General features: G+C 41.2%; 1 protein-coding gene across 1 annotated transcript in view; it reads left to right on the top strand.

The window, feature by feature from the left end:
- LOC115082222 (transient receptor potential cation channel subfamily V member 6-like) overlaps window positions 1–21,078 on the top strand; it is a 67,293-nt gene extending 46,215 nt beyond the window's left edge. Inside the window, exons 15-16 of the mRNA XM_029586476.1 lie at window positions 19,177–19,286; window positions 20,713–21,078. Of these exons, the coding sequence (XP_029442336.1) occupies window positions 19,177–19,286; window positions 20,713–20,863 (261 nt within the window). The 3' untranslated portion in view covers window positions 20,864–21,078. The remainder of the gene's footprint in view (window positions 1–19,176; window positions 19,287–20,712) is intronic.
- The last annotated feature ends 1,319 nt before the right edge of the window (window positions 21,079–22,397 follow it).

A 22,397-nucleotide genomic window follows, 5' to 3' on the forward strand; every position in this document is an offset into this window, starting at 1 on the left:
TCTCTTTCTTGGGTGGTAGCTCCTAATATGGAACCTAACATCGTGTAACTACAGCTAGGGTTATTTTTCCCTATACACTTGTCCACATTAAATTTCATCTGCCATTTGGATGCCCAATCTTCCAGTCTTGCAAGGTCCTCCTGTAATGTATCACAGTCTGCTTGTGATTTAACTACTCTGAATAATTTTGTATCATCTGCAAATTTGATAACATCACTCATCGTATTCCTTTCCAGATCATTGATATATATATTGAAAAGCACCGGACCAAGTACAGATCCCTGAGGCACTCCACTGTTTACCCTTTTCCACTGAGAAAATTGACCATTTAGTCCTACTCTCTGTTTCCTGTCTTTTAACCAGTTTGTAATCCACGAAAGGACATCGCCTCCTATCCCATGACTTTTTAGTTTTCGTAGAAGCCTCTCATGAGGGACTTTGTCAAACGCCTTCTGAAAATCCAAATACACTACATCTACCAGTTCACCTTTATCCACATGTTTATTAACCCTTTCAAAAAAATGAAGCAGGTTTGTTAGGCAAGACTTCCCTTGGGTAAATCCATGTTGACTGTGTCCCATTAAATCATGTCTTTCTATATGCTCTACAATTTTGATCTTGAGGATAGTTTCCACTATTTTTCCCGGCACTGAAGTTAGGCTCACTGGTCTATAGTTACCCGGATCACCCCTGGAGCCTTTTTTAAATATTGGGGTTACATTGGCCACCCTCCAGTCTTCAGGTACAATGGATGATTTTAATGATAGGTTACAAATTTTAACTAATAGGTCAGAAATTTCATTTTTGAGTTCCTTTAGTACCCTGGGATGCATACTTGCTACTCTTTAGTTTGTCAATCTGGCCTACTACATCTTAAGAACATAAGAACATAAGAAAATGCCATACTGGGTCAGACCAAGGGTCCATCAAGCCCAGCATCCTGTTTCCAACAGTGGCCAATCCAGGCCATAAGAACCTGGCAAGTACCCAAAAACTAAGTCTATTCCATGTAACCATTGCTAATGGCAGTGGCTATTCTCTAAGTGAACCTAATAGCAGGTAATGGACTTCTCCTCCAAGAACTTATCCAATCCTTTTTTAAACACAGCTATACTACCTGCACGAACCACATTCTCTGGCAACAAATTCCAGAGTTTAATTGTGCGTTGAGTAAAAAAGAACTTTCTCCGATTAGTTTTAAATGTGCCCCATGCTAACTTCATGGAGTGTCCCCTAGTCCTTCTACTATCTGAAAGAGTAAATAACCGATTCACATCTACCCGTTCTAGACCTCTCATGATTTTAAACACCTCTATCATATCCCCCCTCAGTCGTCTCTTCTCCAAGCTGAAAAGTCCTAATCTCTTTAGTCTTTCCTCATAGGGGAGTTGTTCCATTCCCCTTATCATTTTGGTAGCCCTTCTCTGTACCTTCTCCATCGCAATTATATCTTTTTTGAGATGCGGCGACCAGAATTGTACACAGTATTCAAGGTGCGGTCTCACCATGGAGCGATACAGAGGCATTATGACATTTTCCGTTTTATTCATCATTCCTTTTCTAATAATTCCCAACATTCTGTTTGCTTTTTTGACTGCCGCAGCACACTGAAACCGACGATTTCAATGTGTTATCCACTATGACACCTAGATCTCTTTCTTGGGTTGTAGCACCTAATATGGAACCCAACATCGTGTAATTATAGCATGGGTTATTTTTCCCTATATGCATCACCTTGCACTTTTCCACATTAAATTTCATCTGCCATTTGGATGCCCAATTTTCCAGTCTCACAAGGTCTTCCTGCAATTTATCACAATCTGCTTGTGATTTAACTACTCTGCACAATTTTGTGTCATCTGCAAATTTGATTATCTCACTCGTCGTATTTCTTTCCAGATCATTTATAAATATATTGAACAGTAAGGGTCCCAATACAGATCCCTGAGGCACTCCACTGTCCACTCCCTTCCACTGAGAAAATTGCCCATTTAATCCTACTCTCTGTTTCCTGTCTTTTAGCCAGTTTGCAATCCACGAAAGGACATCGCCACCTATCCCATGACTTTTTACTTTTCCTAGAAGCCTCTCATGAGGAACTTTGTCAAACGCCTTCTGAAAATCCAAGTATACTATATCTACCGGTTCACCTTTATCCACATGTTTATTAACTCCTTCAAAAAAGTGAAGCAGATTTGTGAGGCAAGACTTGCCCTGGGTAAAGCCATGCTGACTTTGTTCCATTAAACCATGTCTTTCTATATGTTCTGTGATTTTGATGTTTAGAACACTTTCCACTATTTTTCCTGGCACTGAAGTCAGGCTAACCGGTCTGTAGTTTCCCGGATCGCCCCTGGAGCCCTTTTTAAATATTGGGGTTACATTTGCTATCCTCCAGTCTTCAGGTACAATGGATGATTTTAGTGATAAGTTACAAATTTTTACTAATAGGTCTGAAATTTCATTTTTTAGTTCCTTCAGAACTCTGGGGTGTATACCATCCGGTCCAGGTGATTTACTACTCTTCAGTTTGTCAATCAGGCCTACCACATCTTCTAGGTTCACCGTGATTTGATTCAGTCCATCTGAATCATTACCCATGAAAACCTTCTCCATTACGGGTACCTCCCCAACATCCTCTTCAGTAAACACCGAAGCAAAGAAATCATTTAATCTTTCCGCGATGGCCTTATCTTCTCTAAGTGCCCCTTTAACCCCTCGATCATCTAAAGGTCCAACTGACTCCCTCACAGGCTTTCTGCTTCGGATATATTTAAAAAAGTTTTTACTGTGAGTTTTTGCCTCTACAGCCAACTTCTTTTCAAATTCTCTCTTAGCCTGTCTTATCAATGTCTTACATTTAACTTGCCAATGTTTATGCTTTATCCTATTTTCTTCTGTTGGATCCTTCTTCCAATTTTTGAATGAAGATCTTTTGGCTAAAATAGCTTCTTTCACCTCCCCTTTTAACCATGCCGGTAATCGTTTTGCCTTCTTTCCACCTTTCTTAATGTGTGGAATACATCTGGACTGTGCTTCTAGAATGGTATTTTTTAACAATGACCACGCCTCTTGGACATTTTTTACTTTTGTAGCTGCTCCTTTCAGTTTTTTTCTAACAATTTTTCTCATTTTATCAAAGTTTCCCTTTTGAAAGTTTAGCACGAGAGCTTTGGATTTGCACACTGTTCCTTTTCCAGTCGTTAAATCAAATCTGATCATATTATGATCACTATTGCCAAGCGGCCCCACCACCGTTACCTCTCTCACCAAGTCCTGTGCTCCACTGAGAATTAGATCTAAAATTGCTCCCTCTCTCGTCGGTTCCTGAACCATTTGCTCCATAAAGCTATCATTTATTCCATCCAGGAACGTTATCTCTCTAGCGTGACCCGATGATACATTTACCCAGTCTATATTGGGGTAATTGAAGTCTCCCATTATTACTGCACTACCAATTTGGTTGGCTTCCCTAATTTCTCTTAGCATTTCACTGTCCATCTCACCATCTTGACCAGGTGGACGGTAGTATACCCCTATCACTGTAGTCTTCCCTGATACACAAGGGATTTCTACCCATAAAGATTCAATTTTGTATTTAGTCTCATGGAGGATGTTTATCCTGTTGGACTCTATGCCATCCCGGACATAAAGCGCCACACCTCCTCCCGACTGCTCCTCTCTGTCATTGCGATATAATTTGTACCCCGGTATAGCACTGTCCCATTGGTTATCCTCTTTCCACCATGTCTCTGAGATGCCAATTAAGTCTATGTCATCATTTACTGCTATACATTCTAATTCTCCCATCTTACTTCTTAGACTTCTGGCATTAGCATACAAACATTTCAAAGTTTGTTTTTTGATTGTATTTTTATTCTGCTTTTTAATTGATAGGGATAAGTTAGAATTTTTTAGCTCAGGTGAGTTTTTAGTTACAGGCATTTGGACTACTTTTCTAATTATTGGAACCTCACTGTCGGGATGCCCTAATTCTAGTGCATCATTAGTATCCTTTAAAGATACATCTCTCCGAACCATGCGCTGCTGAGCGACTGTCGGCTTTCCCCTTTGTTCTAGTTTAAAAGCTGCTCTATCTCCTTTTTAAGGGTTAGCGCCAGCAGTCTGGTTCCATCTTCCAGGTTGACAGTGATTTCGTTCAGTTCGTCTGACTCATCACCCCTGAAAACCAACTCCGGAACTGGTATCTCCCCAACATCCTCACTAGTAAACACGGAAGCAAAGAATTCATTTAGTCTTTCTGCAATGGCCTTATCTTCCCTAAGAGCCCCTTTAACCCCTCGGTCATCTAATGGTCCAACCGACTCCCTCACAGGTTTCTTGCTTTGGATATATTTAAAAAAGTTTTTATTATGAGTTTTTGCCTCTATGGCCAACTTCATTTCAAATTCTCTCTTCGCTTGTTTTATCAATGTTTTACACTTAACTTGACAATGCTTATGTTTTATCCTATTTTCTTCAGATGGATCTTTCTTCCAATTTTTGAAGGATGATTTTTTGGCTAAAATAGCCTCTTTCACCTCACCTTTTAACCATGACGGTAATCGTTTTGCCTTCCTTCCTCCTTTCTTAATGCGTGGAATACATATGGACTGCGCCTCTAGGATTGTATTTTTAAACAATGTCCAAGCCTGTTGAACACTTTTAACCTTTGGAGCTGCACCTTTCAGTTTTTTTCTGACTATTTTCCTCATTTTATGAAAGTTTCCCTTTTGAAAGTTTAGTGTTAGAGCTGCAGATTTACTTATTGTCCCCCTACCAGTTATTAGTTTAAATTTGATCATGTTATGATCACTGTTGCCAAGTGGCCCCACCACCGTTACCTCTCTCACCAAATCCTGTGTTCCACTAAGAATTAAATCTAAAATAGCTCCCTCTCTTGTTGGTTCCTGAACCAATTGCTCCATGAAACAATCATTTGTTACATCCAGGAACTTTATATCTCTAGCAAGTCCTGATGTTACATTTACCCAGTCAATATTGGGGTAATTGAAATCTACTCACACAAGGGAGTCAGCGGTTAACCACAACATATAATCTATCACAGGAAATGTGGAACCCAAAAACAATTTCAAAAATTGGCCTAAGAAGGTGTCAGCAAGCCTTGACGTTATGTGTCACTCTCAAGCAGACACTAACCGGTCTTATCTATCATTCACCTTCATCATAATTTTAATGCAACAAACTTTTTTTCTTTTTTCAATTATTTAAAAATGTCCTCCATTCTTGATAAACAAATGACTCTTTCAAATAGCATTAGTAAGAAAAGCCCTACACGGGCCGGTGTTTCGCTGGGTAAGCTTCCTCAGGGGCATATAGAGACACTTCAGTTGTAGAGCCACATTTCTAAAAAGAGAATAAGTAAAGAAGAATCGCACGTCAGATAAAATAAGAGGTGAAATCAATACTTATCTCATGACACCACGGCTACCATTTCAGACGGGACCAGACTTCTCAACCATCTTAGAGGGAAGGAAATGGAGGAACCCGAACCGAGGCTAGCGTTCCTTTAAATGATGTCAACCATCAATCATGATTTTGAAACATCTGTCAGATGATCGTAATTTGAGTGATGTCAGCCATCAATCATGAATCGGTGTTAAGCAATCTATCAATCATGATTTGGAAAAAAACCTAGAATTCAACCTAAAAAAACATGTAAGTCCAGCTCAGTGTTTAATCCTGATGGGTGAACAGTTTGTAAACGATAGATCCACCGCTGTTCAGATTGCAGCAACATATGTTCCCGATTGCCTCCCCGCCAATGTACAGGAATGTGTTCAATGGCACAGAATCGTAAATCATCAAAAGTATGTCCCATCTCTGTACAGTGGGAAACTAAAGGTTCATTGGCTCTGACGGTTCTAATATTGCTACGATGTTCTATCATCCTCGTCTTCAATAGGCGTTTTGTTTTGCCAATATAAATGAGGGAACAAGGACATTGTATTAAGTATATCACCATGATAGATGCACAAGTGGTGTGGTGTCGCAAAAATATTTTATAACCAGAGGGTACGGTAAATTGATCTGAGATTGTCATAGAAGACGGGCAAACGGAGCAATTATTGCAAGGCTTGTGTGAACCTGATAACCTATATGATGTATATGACATCATAGAGCTGTCCGATTTCACCAAAATTTTTTTTAAATTCATGGCACGGGAAAAAGTAATTCGTGGGGGAGCATGAAAAATCGCATTAGTTTGTAACACATGCCAATTTTGTAGAATAGATTGACGAATTTTAAAGGCAACAGAAGAATATGGTAGAATACATGTATGGCGTGAGGATTCTTCATTAGATCGCGGGAGAAAGAGCCACTCGCGATGTGAATATTTTGCACGTAAGTAAGCTCTTCGGATACTGGAGCGTGGATATCCTCTAGCTGAGAAGCGTTCGCACAAAAGTTTCGATTGCACCTCAAAGTCGGACATAGTGGTACAAATCCTTCTAAGACGGATAAATTGACTCACAGGTAAGTTCTGTTTAAAATTTCTCGGGTGTGCACTGGAGTAATGTAGATAGGTGTTCGAACTGACTGATTTTCGAAAAAGGGATGTCATGAATTTTCCATCAATCATAGTAATCCGTATATCGAGAAACGTTATGGAAGTAGTCTCAATGGTGGCAGTGAATTTTAGATGACGATTTAAGGTGTTAAGCCAGCATAAAAATGATCCAAAAAGGTCTTTGTCGCCTTTCCACAGTACAAAGACGTCGTCAATGTACCGCTTCCACACAAAAAGCTGACTTTTGAAAGGATGATCTTGAAGCCATTTCTCTTCAAAAAAATGCATGTACAGGTTTGCCAAATCAGGAGCCATGGTGGCTCCCATAGCAGTACCACACGTCTGGAGAAAAAACTCTTGATTAAAGGCGAAAAAATTCTTCTTCAGGGCTATTTGTAACAGTTTCACCAGAAAATCACTAGGGATTCGATGGGGGCGTGGTCGCTGTTCAAAAAATGTTTCTGCAATCTCAATGGCCTCGTCCTGAGGGATAGATGTATAAAGGGCCTCAACATCTAAGGTAGCCATCTGTAGATCGGTGGTATCAACCTGGAGTTGTTCTAAAAAGGTAATCATATCTGCAGAATCTCTAATAAAGGAAGGCATGGACGGAATAAATGGTGCCAAAAAATGATCTACAAAACGGGACAATGGTTCCAAAACTGAGTCGCAGCCGGATACAATCGGGCGCCCTGGAGGATGGTCAATACTCTTATGTATCTTTGGAAGTTTGTAAAACACTGGGACACGAGGATATTTCTTAGTTAGAAAATTGGCTTCTTTCAAAGTCAAAAAGCCAGATTTCACACCTGACTGCACAACCAAAGATATGAGTTCTTGTATCTCAGAAGTGGGATTCGTCTCAAGACGTTGGTAATAATGTGTATCATCAAGTTGACGCATAATTTCAGATTCATAATCAGTTCTGTTCTGTACAACTATCTTGCCACCTTTGTCAGCTGGTTTTATAATAAGGTCTGGCGCTGATTGTAACTCCTGTAATGCAGTTTTTTCCAAACGTGATAGATTTTGAAAAGTAGAGTCAGTTAAATCCAAAGCAGAGATATCATGTGAAATTAGGTCATAAAAAACTTTTAATGCTGGATCTTCAGGTCCAGGTGGACTCCATGTAGATGGATTGGACAATATGGATACATCTATAGATGGTGTGTGGGTGGAAAAAAAATTTTTTATCTTAAGGTTCCAAACAAAATGAAACACAGCCACCTGCAGGGAGAATTTATCTCCACGATGAGTGGGTACAAAGGATAGTCCCCGTTCTAGGACCTGAATCTGAATTGATGATAACGTTTTAGAAGATAAATTCAAAATCAAGGATTCTTTTCTCGCTGTGATCGTGTCACTATCTTGCCACCTTTCTCTCTGAACGTCCGCTTGGTTGATATCGATTGTACCGATTGCGATATGGTCGGCGGGTGCCGCGGGAGGATGGTCCTAAAAAAGATGCTGATGAGGTGTATGATTCAGAACGCGGGGGGCGAGAGCGCATCTCATCATCACCAGAAGACAATTCTTCGCCACTTGAATCAAAAGTAACATGTCGGGAGACTTTGGCAATATATTCTTGTGTCATCCAGGGGTAGACAAACCCCTTGGTGTAATCGCGTTCGTCCCGACATAATTTTTCATATTTAAACTTGCGCAGATCGGAACGAAACTTATCCATCAGTTCTTCAGTAGACTTCATCTGCGCTGTGAATTGCTCCTGGTCAACTGAAGAAATCAACATCGTTTTAGTCAATTCAATTTCTTCACGAATCAATATCTCTGAAGCTTGTGATTTCTTAATGATTAAAATCATTAAGTCGAGGCTGCACTTATTAAGTACAGCATTCCAATCGGAAACAAAATCTGTGTCTTCTTTGTATAAGTGGGGTGCCTTGATCATTCGCAGACCCCGAGGAATCCGTTGGATCCGGCAATATTCTAATAAAGTCTCAGCATGTGCAGTAGTCCGAATAGAGCGGCGTAGTAATTTTTGCAAGGTGAACCATTGCAAATCAGGTGAGGCTGAACTGGCGGCTGTAGTAAAGGAAGATGGCTGCTGTAGCAACGCCTGTAGCTCGGCTTCAGAGAAGCTCAATGTCTTTAAAGGAACAACCGGTTCGGTCTCCATGACTCGAGGTGAGTGATACACTACTCACACAAGGGAGTCAGCGGTTAACCACAACATATAATCTATCACAGGAAATGTGGAACCCAAAAACAATTTTAAAAATTGGCCTAAGAAGGTGTCAGCAAGCCTTGACGTTATGTGTCACTCTCAAGCAGACACTAACCGGTCTTATCTATCATTCACCTTCATCATAATTTTAATGCAACAAACTTTTTTTCTTTTTTCAATTATTTAAAAATGTCCTCCATTCTTGATAAACAAATGACTCTTTCAAATAGCATTAGTAAGAAAAGCCCTACACGGGCCGGTGTTTCGCTGGGTAAGCTTCCTCAGGGGCATATAGAGACACTTCAGTTGTAGAGCCACATTTCTAAAAAGAGAATAAGTAAAGAAGAATCGCACGTCAGATAAAATAAGAGGTGAAATCAATACTTATCTCATGACACCACGGCTACCATTTCAGACGGGACCAGACGTCTCAACCATCTTAGAGGGAAGGAAATGGAGGAACCCGAACCGAGGCTAGCGTTCCTTTAAATGATGTCAACCATCAATCATGATTTTGAAACATCTGTCAGATGATCGTAATTTGAGTGACGTCAGCCATCAATCATGAATCGGTGTTAAGCAATCTATCAATCATGATTTGGAAAAAAACCTAGAATTCAACCTAAAAAAACATGTAAGTCCAGCTCAGTGTTTAATCCTGATGGGTGAACAGTTTGTAAACGATAGATCCACCGCTGTTCAGATTGCAGCAACATATGTTCCCGATTGCCTCCCCGCCAATGTACAGGAATGTGTTCAATGGCACAGAATCGTAAATCATCAAAAGTATGTCCCATCTCTGTACAGTGGGAAACTAAAGGTTCATTGGCTCTGACGGTTCTAATATTGCTACGATGTTCATGTACGATGTTCATGTACGATGATACATAAGAGTATTGACCATCCTCCAGGGCGCCCGATTGTATCCGGCTGCGACTCAGTTTTGGAACCATTGTCCCGTTTTGTAGATCATTTTTTGGCACCATTTATTCCGTCCATGCCTTCCTTTATTAGAGATTCTGCAGATATGATTACCTTTTTAGAACAACTCCAGGTTGATACCACCGATCTACAGATGGCTACCTTAGATGTTGAGGCCCTTTATACATCTATCCCTCAGGACGAGGCCATTGAGATTGCAGAAACATTTTTTGAACAGCGACCACGCCCCCATCGAATCCCTAGTGATTTTCTGGTGAAACTGTTACAAATAGCCCTGAAGAAGAATTTTTTCGCCTTTAAATCAAGAGTTTTTTCTCCAGACGTGTGGTACTGCTATGGGAGCCACCATGGCTCCTGATTTGGCAAACCTGTACATGCATTTTTTTGAAGAGAAATGGCTTCAAGATCATCCTTTCAAAAGTCAGCTTTTTGTGTGGAAGCGGTACATTGACGACGTCTTTGTACTGTGGAAAGGCGACAAAGACCTTTTTGGATCATTTTTATGCTGGCTTAACACCTTAAATCGTCATCTAAAATTCACTGCCACCATTGAGACTACTTCCATAACGTTTCTCGATATACGGATTACTATGATTGATGGAAAATTCATGACATCCCTTTTTCGAAAATCAGTCAGTTCGAACACCTATCTATATTACTCCAGTGCACACCCGAGAAATTTTAAACAGAACTTACCTGTGAGTCAATTTATCCGTCTTAGAAGGATTTGTACCACTATGTCCGACTTTGAGGTGCAATCGAAACTTTTGTGCGAACGCTTCTCAGCTAGAGGATATCCGCGCTCCAGTATCCGAAGAGCTTACTTACGTGCAAAATATTCACATCGCGAGTGGCTCTTTCTCCCGCGATCTAATGAAGAATCCTCACGCCATACATGTATTCTACCATATTCTTCTGTTGCCTTTAAAATTCGTCAATCTATTCTACAAAATTGGCATGTGTTACAAACTAATGCGATTTTTCATTCTCCCCCACGAATTACTTTTTCCCGTGCCATGAATTTAAAAAATTTTTTGGTGAAATCGGACAGCTCTATGATGTCATATACATCATATAGGTTATCAGGTTCACACAAGCCTTGCAATAATTGCTCCGTTTGCCCGTCTTCTATGACAATCTCAGATCAATTTACCGTACCCTCTGGTTATAAAATATTTTTGCGACACCACACCACGTGTGCATCTATCATGGTGATATACTTAATACAATGTCCTTGTTCCCTCATTTATATTGGCAAAACAAAACGCCTATTGAAGACGAGGATGATAGAACATCGTAGCAATATTAGAACCGTCAGAGCCAATGAACCTTTAGTTTCCCACTGTACAGAGATGGGACATACTTTTGATGATTTACGATTCTGTGCCATTGAACACATTCCTGTACATTGGCGGGGAGGCAATCGGGAACATATGTTGCTGCAATCTGAACAGCGGTGGATCTATCGTTTACAAACTGTTCACCCATCAGGATTAAACACTGAGCTGGACTTCCATGTTTTTATAGGTTGAATTCTAGGTTTTTTTCCAAATCATGATTGATAGATTGCTTAACACCGATTCATGATTGATGGCTGACGTCACTCAAATTACGATCATCTGACAGATGTTTCAAAATCATGATTGATGGTTGACATCATTTAAAGGAACGCTAGCCTCGGTTCGGGTTCCTCCATTTCCTTCCCTCTAAGATGGTTGAGACGTCTGGTCCCGTCTGAAATGGTAGCCGTGGTGTCATGAGATAAGTATTGATTTCACCTCTTATTTTATCTGACGTGCGATTCTTCTTTACTTATTCTCTTTTTAGAAATGTGGCTCTACAACTGAAGTGTCTCTATATGCCCCTGAGGAAGCTTACCCAGCGAAACACCGGCCCGTGTAGGGCTTTTCTTACTAATGCTATTTGAAAGAGTCATTTGTTTATCAAGAATGGAGGACATTTTTAAATAATTGAAAAAAGAAAAAAAGTTTGTTGCATTAAAATTATGATGAAGGTGAATGATAGATAAGACCGGTTAGTGTCTGCTTGAGAGTGACACATAACGTCAAGGCTTGCTGACACCTTCTTAGGCCAATTTTTGAAATTGTTTTTGGGTTCCACATTTCCTGTGATAGGTAATTGAAATCTCCCATTATTATTGCACTGCCAAATTGGTTTGCTTCCCTGATTTCTCTTAGCATTTCATCATCTGTCTGACCACTTTGTCCAGGTGGACGGTAGTATACTCCTATCACTATACTCTTACCCAACACACATGGGATTTCTCCCCTTATAGATTCTACTGAGCATTTAGTCTCTTGTATGATCTTTAGCCTGTTGGACTCTATACCCTCCCGGACATAAAGTGCCACACCCCCACCAAGTTGATCCTCCCTATCATTGCGATATAATTTGTACCCTGATATAGCACTGTCCCATTGGTTATCCTCCTTCCACCAAGTTTCTGTGATGCCAATTATGTCAATCTCATCATTTGCTGCTATACACTCTAACTCTCCCATCTTACTTCTTAAACTTCTGGCATTGGCATATAGACATTTCAAAGTGTGTTTTTTGTTTGTTTTAACAACCTGCTTTTCAGTTGTTTGGGATAATTCGGAAATCATTAGTTTTGGTGATTTTTTACATATAGGCATATGGACTATATTTGCTTTTAATGGAACCTCTCTGTTGGGATGCCCTAACTCTCCTGTTTCATTAGTATCCTTCAAGGATACATTTCTCCGAACCATGCACTGCTGAGTGACTGTCGGCTTTCCCCTTTGTTCTAGTTTAAAAGCTGCTCTATCTCCTTTTTGAAAGTTAGTGCCAGCAGCTTGGTTCCACTCTGGTTAAGGTGGAGCCCATCCTTTCGGAAAAGTCTCCCCTTTCCCCAAAAGTTTCCCCAGTTCCTTACAAAGCTGAATCCCTCTTCCCTACACCATCGTCTCATCCACGCATTGAAACTCTGGAGCTCTGCCTGTCTCTGGGGTCCTGCACGTGGAACAAGAAGCATTTCAGAGAATGCCACCCTGGAGGTTCTGGATTTTAGCTTCCTACCTAATATCCTAAATTTGGCTTCCAGAACCTCTCTCCCACACTTTCCTATGTCGTTGTTGCCCACATGTACCACGACAGCCGGCTCCTCCCCAGCACTATCTATAATCCTATCTAGGTGGCGCGTGAGGTCTGCCACCTTTGCACCAGGCAGGCAAGTTACCAGGCGGTCCTCACGTCCACCAGCCACCCTGCTATCTACATTTCTAATAATTGAATCGCCAACTATGATGGCAGGCCTAACCCTTCCCTCCTGGGCAGTAGCCCTGGGAGACTTGTCCTTGGTGCGAGAGGACAATACATCACCTGGAGAGCAGGTCCTTGCTACAGGATCACTTCCTGCTACACCAGGGTGATGTTCTCCTACTGGGAGACCTTTCTGATCCAAGGCAGCACTAGGGCTGCCAGACTGGATTTGGGACTTGACTACTATGTCCCTGAAGGTCTCATCAATGTACCTCTCTGTCTCCCTCAGCTCCTCCAAGTCTGCTACTCTAGCCTCCAGAGATCGGACTCGTTCCCTGAGAGCCAGGAGCTCTTTGCACCGGGTGCACACATACAATCTCTCACCGGCAGGTAAAAAATCATACATGTGACACTCAATGCAAAAGACTGGAAAGCCTCCCTCTTGTTGCTGGACTGCTGCCTTCATCTTAGTTTTATTGAGTTCCTAGTTAAGTTTAAGATACTAAGGGAGTTGGAATGAGAGTAGTTTAAATTTACAGGTGAATTTACTAATTAATCAGCTAGTTTCCTACAAGGGGATGATTAAACTTTCAGTAAGGGCTGGTACAATAGTATGATTTAGATAAGACCCTGATTGATTTTTGATGAAAAACTGTCTCGTGCCTAAAAATCAAGGGTTGAGTGGGTGGGAAAGACAGATACTGGAATTAACTATCTCTGGCTTGCTTATTACCTCAGACACACACAAACTCTAAAGAATATATCCCTTAATTTCACCTTTCACCAACTTTTATAAGCCCAAAAATTTCTGAAAGCTATACTTACCAATCCTCTTTAACCACCGTTAATCTTCACTCAGTTAATGGAAGGGTTTGAGATTCGCGCAGCAGTGTAGGAAAGACAGGCTTCCTGAGGTGCAGTAGAGATGGGGGGAAGGCTGCTGATAAAGGGAAGAGGGACAGAGGAGCTTGAGAGAGAACTGCTGGGAGATGGTTTAAAAGGGGATGCTGGCTGGGAGAGAGAATACTGCTGTGAGGTCTGGTAGAGGAACCGAAAGAAGGAATTCTGGCCGGGAGAGGAGAAGGCGAGGAAATGTGAGGGGAAGAGCAACTTGGAGAGGGGTAGACAAGAGGGGCTGGTAGAGTAGCAGAGAGGGCTGAGAAGAAGGAACATAGGCTGTGAAGAGGGGAAAGTGCTGAGAAAAGAGAGAAGGGAATGCAGACTGGGAGAGAGGACGTGGGCTCTGATAAGAAGAGAAGCAGGGGTGTAAATGGTTAGGTGAAAGGAAGAAGAGAAAAGAGCACTGGGAAAGAAGCTGTGTGGATAAGAAAGGAGGAAGGCTGATAGGGGAGGGAATGTAAACCAAAAGAAGGATTGAGAGAAAAGAGGGGATCATGGTGAAGGGAAGAGATGAGAAGAGTTGAAAAGTGGAGGATGGCGTGAGACTAGGAGGAAGTGAGAGAAGATAATGAGCTGCAGAGAGACAGCTGGTGGATAAAAAGACGGACACATGGAGGAAAAATAATTAATGATAAAGAAATGAAAGGAAGATCAGAAAATAATTAAAACAAAAGGAATGAGGAGGCAGAGAGGAAACTAACAGCCAGCAGAGACAGAGGATAGATTAAACTACAGACACAAAGGTTGGGAATTGTTTATTCGACGTTTGATGAAGATTTCTGTGCTAGTTGGGCAGGATCCAAGGGGTGGGGCAGGTGGTATCTGCCCTTTTCTTATAGCCCTGCAGTCACCAGGGTAAATACAATATTTTACTGGAAGGATAGGGAAGGGGTAGACGTTGTGGTGGCAAGCAATATATAATATGCTCTAAATCTCTTTATTGAAAATTGTCATCTCCAGTATTGAGAGGGGCTGTGGTCGGGGCTTGAACTGAGGAGGAAATGAGGTGAGCCTTGTTCACAAAAATAAATTCATATTTCCGGGGTTTCCAAATCTAGGGCAGGGAGTCCCACATGCAGCTCTGGGCTTGGAGCTGGGGAGATACTGATTACTGAGCTGCTAGAGCTTAGGACGTGCAGGTGGTGGGGGGCCTTACGTGGACTCTGCAGACATGAGACTGGAATTTGTGCAGGCCAAGAGATGGGGAGGAAGGGTTAGGCCCAGAATAAAAAGTACCTGGGCTCAGGGAGTACAGAGCAGAGAAGTGAGCCAAGTTTATGGAAGAGGGGGAAATCACAAATTGAAAGGTGATTTGAGCCTGTCATTGAAGGGAAGCCTAATGGCTGAGGAGGGATGGGAATTAGTGAAGGTATACATGAACCAAGCCTGCAAAGGAGAACAGCTGGCTAAGCAAGGGTGAGGAGGAGAAACCTGCTGGGGAGTGGAGGGATTGGGAGGGGAACAGTAAAGAACAGGTCAATGGGAAATGGGGAACAGAGCAGTTTAAGGGGATGTAAGAAGTGGAGCTAGAACATAAGAACATAAGAAATTGCCATGCTGGGTCAGATCAAGGGTCCATCAAGCCCAGCATCCTGTTTCCAACAGAGGCCAAAACCAGGCCACAAGAACCTGGCAAGTACCCAAACACTAAGAAGAACCCATGCTACTGATGCAATTAATAGCAGTGGCTATTCCCTAAGTATAATTGATTAATAGCCATTAATGGACTTCTCCTCCAAGAACTTATCCAAACCTTTTTTGAACCCAGCTACACTAACTGCCCTAACCACATCCTCTGGCAACAAATTCCAGAGCTTTATTGTGCGTTGAGTGAAAAATAATTTTCTCCGATTAGTCTTAAATGTGCTACTTGCTAACTTCATGGAATGCCCCCTAGTCCTTCTATTATTCGAAAGTGTAAATAACCGATTCACATCTACACGTTCAAGACCTCTCATGATCTTAAGGAGGGGGAATAGGAAAAGATGAGGAGAGAAAATTAGAATGAGAGAAAAGTAGGTTTGTAAAAGAGTGGTGGTGACAGGGGAGGGGATAGAGCAGTTGGGAGGAGACTGGTGGGAATGAGCTGGGGTTGGGTAGAAGAATGACTGGTGGGTCTTTGACTCTTCCCTAGTTTTTATTTTAGCCACATGAGTCTCCTCTATGTCCACATTTCCTGCACCTCTCTGGATATTTAAATCCAGGCTGATCAGTCACACTTGCAACCCACCGTGTTCTCCTTTGATCCTTTTTTTTTCTGGGGGTGCTATAACTTGTGTTGAATTCAGCACTCCCAACCATTTTCAAAAGTCGGTTCCTATGGTTGCAGCTGCAGTGATTTAGGTGGACCAAAGATGTAGTGCAACTCTCTGAATCCAGGACACCGCCTCCTGTTAAAAATAAACTCTCCATCTGTTTTAATCATGTTCAATACACCCTGTTGACATGCTAGAGCCACCCCATGGTGAAATCTGCTACTGTCATTCTTGTAGTGCTTGCCTGCTGCCAGTCCTGTTGTTCATCCCCTGACAGACTTCATCCCTGTGAGCCAAGGCCTCACTTTTGAGCAGCTCCTGCCTCTGCTGCCACAAGTGCCAGTCAACTCTGATTTCCACTGCAGATGTGGTATTGATCCTCACCCACCCGTAGGGTCCAACGATATAGCCCATTTCTGTAGCAGCATTACTTGCATTGTCCTGCTGCCTGGCACCACCACTGACCCCTCCAAAGAAGGTAATAATACATTTAAAATCAATAAATAAATTTAGACATTGGCTATATTATACATAGTTGATTAGATGTAAAGATGACCAGAGGTCTATCAAGTCCAACCTTCTAATTCCCTAACAGCTATTTCTGTTCCTATCCAGATGATGGCAATCTTCCCCTCTTCCACATCCCCTTCCCCCAGTCCTACTACCAAAACCTATAAACCCTTTCATCTGCGAGAAACAATGTTTATTTCCAGTGCTTTTCCTTCTTTTTTCTCAGTTGTGTCAGCCTATTTCTCAGCAAAAGGGAGGCTCACTGATTTTGTCCATCCAACAGAATAATCCAGTTCAAATTCCTGCTGCATTGTGAATTTAGCACTGAAGCCTCCCAAATCTGTCTGCATTATGAAGACTGAGCACATTAAGGGACCTATACAATAAAAATTGTACAAAATTAGTTTTAGCGTGGGCTCACCAAAAAAAGCCACTTAGTGTGATGCAAAGAAAACTTGCCTGCTCAGGGTAAGAAATGACAGAAATAATGTGTTCATGCTATTCTCATGCACAGAAACCCAAAAATGCATTTTCTAAATAGAATGAGCATGTTACTTACCAAGGGCATGCTATAAATAGCATGAACATGCTAAACTGAGCATGCCTCTCCTTAACTCACGACTCTTTCTGCTGGGTTCCAAGAGGTATAAGAATAAGCCTGGTAAATGAGTTTGCTTGTCAGTGAAAATGTAAGACGTAGGAAAGCTAGTACACTCCAGATGAGGAGATCAAAGAAGACCAAAGAATTCCAGGAAAGCAGAAAATGGACATGACTGCATGTTTAGAACCATCTGCATTATGTCAGTAAATATCTTCAAAATGTGATGTGTTAGAATGTAGTTGGGAACAAAAGGAATCATGCAAAAGGGATACCCAGGGAGTAATCTGGCAAGCGTGACTCAGGAGGGAACGGACCAGCCTCCTATCTTCAATCCACCTTCCACCACAAAGGCTGCACCACACAGTCCACCACTGCCTCCAAGCTCACAGAAATGAGCTTTGCACGTAAATCAAAACAATTGGTCAGCTGAAAAAAATGTCAAGACTTAGACTGCTATTCAGCCTTAAGTCTGTGAATGCCTGTTCTTTGTCTACAGCAACAATGTCGATGTAAACAAAAACCTTTGTCCTCTGGTAACGTATTATTTGGAAGTTTATTTGCCTTGTATAAAGAAAGGTGTTTTTATGAGTTAAAGTATGTCTCTTCTGTCATTGCTTCCTCTCCTCTATATCTCCGTAGTCTTGCTGGCGCCTTGTGAAAACGTTTTTTAATATAAAAAGTGGGGTGGGTGAAGGACTGGGGACTCCCTGGTAAGTTGTTTGGCACTGGGGAGAGCACCCTTCTGTGGGAAACCTAATGCTTTTTTCACTAGCCAGGAGCTGGGGCTGGAGCCCCCCTACACACACTCTCTCACACATACACTCACACACACACACACACACACACACACACACACACTCACACACACACACACACACACACTTACACACACTCACACACACACTCACACACACACACCCCTCTTAATGCTTGCAGTGCACAGTAGCCAGACTACTCACAGCAATGACTGCACTAATCCTACCAATACCTGGAAGCCTGTCTCTTTTCACACCAGTATGAAATCGTTTATGTCTTCTTTATTGTCAGGTGAGAAGACATATTTGTGTTACGAATATGTGTATGTGTGTAAGGATTATCCTAAAAAGTAAGGGTTAGCTATGTTTTGTCTAAGAGAAGTGTGGTCAAATGTATTCATCTCTAAGAGTCCATGGGTAAAGTTGAAAAGTATCTCATCATGGGCTTCAGTTTTCAGGTGTTCTGCTACAAGTTAGCTGAGATCTAAGGTCATGCTTAGTTTGGCATACTCATGCTGATTAACTCGACCTCTACTAACATTTGTAAGATAATGAGCTCTAGCAGGCATTAAAATAACATGCAGTTAGCCGGCGCGCGCATGTTATAAAATCTCATGGCCGCATGTACATGCACACCGGATTTTAAAATCCGTGCGGGCAGCGCGCGCAGGGGGATGAATTTTAATAAATTACGCACAGCGATGCAATCGGGCCTCTCCCAGTTCCCTCCCAGTCCGCTCCAATTAAGGAGCGGACTGGGAGGGAACTTTCCTATCCCTAACCCTACCCTTCCTACCTCTTCCCCTCTCCTCCCTGACCCCTAATCTAATCCTAACTATCCCCATTTTTTTGTTTTTTTTACTTACTGCTCCGTTGGAACAGAAGCAACTTCCACAACCGGCCAGCTGCCGGCGTGCGCTTTCCCGGAACAGCGGCTAATGGCTGCTATCCCGGCTGGCCTCCATCCCACCCTGCCCCACCCAGACTACGCTCCCCGGCCAGCCCCTTTTTCAGGGCCTGGCAGTTGTGCACTTAACGTGACTTATGCACGTGGCTGGGCCCTTTTGAAAATGCATGTGGCGTGCTCGAAGCCCGGCAATGCACATAAGTCCAGATATTTATGCGCGTGACCCTTTGAAAATTCACATGTCTAGCATGCACACAATGATCTTAACATGTTTGCTAAAGCGTACTGTAGGGGCCCTAGCTCTCTAGCTTCTGATTTCTATATGTAATGTATCTAATTTTTGTAGGTGGCCTCTACAATACTTCTGCTAGAGCGTCGAGTCCCCCGATTCCTTAAAACGCAATCTGGAATTCCAGGAAGCACTCTTGGATTCGATGATAGCAAATGGTACATAGGGTAAGGAAAGACCTACAGTAATTGATGCTTTTACCAGATATTGCATCTCCCTTGACTTTATTAACTGATGAGAAATAAACTGTACCCCATACTATAAATTAAATAAAATCATCAGTTAAATTCTAAACAGTCTGATTGAAGGGAATATAGGGTATCAAACCCCTAGAAATGCCTTTCTTACTCAATACATTAGGTATTCATTTCAATGGCTTTTTGTTAAAAAAAAAAAAAAAAGTATTCTTAAAAATAATTCATAGAACCCTAAAATAAATGTTAGATTATTATAAGCAATAACCTCCTGGATAGGGCATTAACTGTCCATTCAGTGCTCCATCTGGGATGTGGAACTTGCATTGGTCTTGTTTCTTCAACTTCATTTCCGTTAGACAGGGGATTCCGTGCTCATAAATGTTCGATTCTTTGAGGAGTCATTGATTAAAAAAAATATGAATATCAAATTGGTCTTTTAATAAATATAATGGGGGTAGCAAATTATTTGAAAGATTAATAACATTTCAGCTAAGCAAAAATTAGGGTCATCTGGATAGACTGAATCAATCCTTGTTTTTGGGGGTGGGGTTTGCATTGTATCTATGGCTTTGTAGTCCTCCATTTCTACATACAAGAGAAAACTACAAAGTCCAGGGGTACCCTGAGGTATAATCAGGACCTTCTCAGTTTCTTTAGATGAGGCAGTTGGTAACCCCATTCAGTCAATGGGTTCACAAACTGCCAGGAAGGATGGACTTCAAAATGCATCCTTAAATTGATTTAAGCTATGTTATAGGATTCTACATTTATTGAAACTATCATAATTCATCAAATTTCATTCACCTCTTGCAAAGTAGTTTTTGGTATGTTTTGCAATTTAGGTTTAAAAATTGCACTTCTCTTGAAAGAAAAAAAAAAAGGAGAATCACTGGTGACAGCAAGGTAGAATTTTATTGCATAGTTTTTCCTGTTGCTTTATGCCTTCATTTGAAAGAATACCTGTCTTTCCTAGCAACGTAGATTTACATAGTATTACCGTGTTCCCTGCAGAACCGTGAACTTTTTAAATGTGAACAGTGTCTCTAGAATCATGTACAGTTGATGTCAGTTTGATTTCTGAAGTATTCTCCAGAGCTATGAAAAAGGGAAGAGAACCAACATGGTCTGGAAAGCAATTAGAAAATATATATACGTTACTGGTAAATACAGTATGCCTGCTAATCAAAACTCATAATCCAATTGAAAAAATAAACATCTTTTCAATATATTAAAACCATAGGTATCGATTGCAGTATAATTACTAACTGTAACATCTGATAGCTTCCAGAATGTACATACAATAATAAGGTCTACAGAAAACTGTGTATAGCAAATATACTGGCTATATATACATGCATTTCCATTTTATTTTTTCGGTTTATGTTTACATTGTTAGGGTGGAGGAAGTTTCTGACAAATTATTACCAGAAAAATTCCGAAGACATGGCGTGAAAGTAACACGATCTGGACTTTGCTGGAGCATACTCAGAAAAAATATTACACAGATCATCGGCATGAATGGTTATCCTAAATCAACCTCATTATGAGCCATGTTTGTGAATAGGCTGGCAAAAAATGTGGATATGCTGAAGTAAATGTAATACCTGCAAAAAACCCCCAAAAATTGTCTTTACAAGACTACTAGACTTTAGTTGACTACTTGTACATTGTCATCTTCTCCTGTGGTAGACACTTCTAAAAATGTACTTTCCTTCACCTTATCAGCCATTTGTATGCATGGTTCATTATTGTATGAAGCAGATGAAGGGTGTTTCATTAAAATCTTCCGATCATCAGCTGCGCCTAATGATGTTATTTGAAGAAACCACCTGGTGCTAAAAGCCACTGCAAGGAAATCCTAAGCTCAAGAACTGGCATCACTAGAGATAATAGAATGGTCATCGTGTTTTTCAGGATGTCAGTTCTGGAAAGGACCAACCTGAATGTCATCGTCATAGTTTTCTTTTGTAATGCACAGTTTCGGAGAACTGAGATTTTTCACTCACAGACTGTTCCTATAAGTCACTAGGGTGGTTTAAGCGATGTGCCAAGTATGGCCATTTGGGAGAGGGGCAGGAAATTTATTGAGCATATCATTATTTATCATATGCCTTTCAAACAAACAAAAAAAAGGAGCGAGAGACAGATTTTTAAAGCTACACGAAGTGTACATATGTCTAGTTATGACTCTGAAAGTCATCCACGGTAGTAAAGTAATAAAGTAGGTTAAGTGGAAGGCAAAACGTCAATCAACCTTTTTGAACTATTTCTAGAGGTATCATGGGAAAGCAAATGGAGACACTTTGTCACAGGTTTTGTCTCCTAGTGACAGAATTTCTCAGACTGGTATCTCCTTGGATCAGCACACCAGCAGAAACTCGTCTATATCAATAGGTGTAGTAGTCATTTCCTCTGGAAGCATGTTTCACGACTTTACCACTCCCGATATATAAAAAAAAAAAATGTAAAGATGAGGAATTTTATATTGCTCTAATCTCAAAGCATTAGTGTGTGGCAATAGTTTATTTATTTATGTATTTATTTTAAAGCGTATAACCTGCATCTGAGCAGTTGTTGCCAACAGCACATGCATTAAAAAACATAAGCCTCATCTGCATACTTTACCAGCAGCCCCAGGGAGATATATACAGAGGTCACTGTGAGCTAACCAGACTTCACCTCCACAGCCCCAGCTTCCTTGCACCATGCCTCAGAACTCCTTACTATAAATTTAATACAGATTTGGGCAACCAAAATGATAAAGGTGATGGAACAACTCTCTTCCCCTATGAGGAAAGGCTGAAGAGGTTAGGGCTGTTCAGCTTGGAGAAGAGACAGCTGAGGTGGGGATATGATAGAGGTCTTTAAGATCATGAGAGGTCTTGAACGAGTAGATGTGAATCGGTTATTTACACTTTTGGATAATAGAAGGACTAGGGGGCACTCCATGAAGTTAGCAAGTAGCACATTTAAGACTAATCGGAGAAAATTCATTTTCACTCAATGCACAATTAAGCTCTGGAATTTGTTGCCAGAGGATGTGGTTAAAGCAATTTGTATAGCTGGGTTTAAAAAAGGTTT

This window comes from Rhinatrema bivittatum, unplaced genomic scaffold (assembly GCF_901001135.1).
Source record: "Rhinatrema bivittatum unplaced genomic scaffold, aRhiBiv1.1, whole genome shotgun sequence".
In the NCBI taxonomy this organism is placed as follows: Eukaryota; Metazoa; Chordata; class Amphibia; order Gymnophiona; family Rhinatrematidae; genus Rhinatrema; species Rhinatrema bivittatum.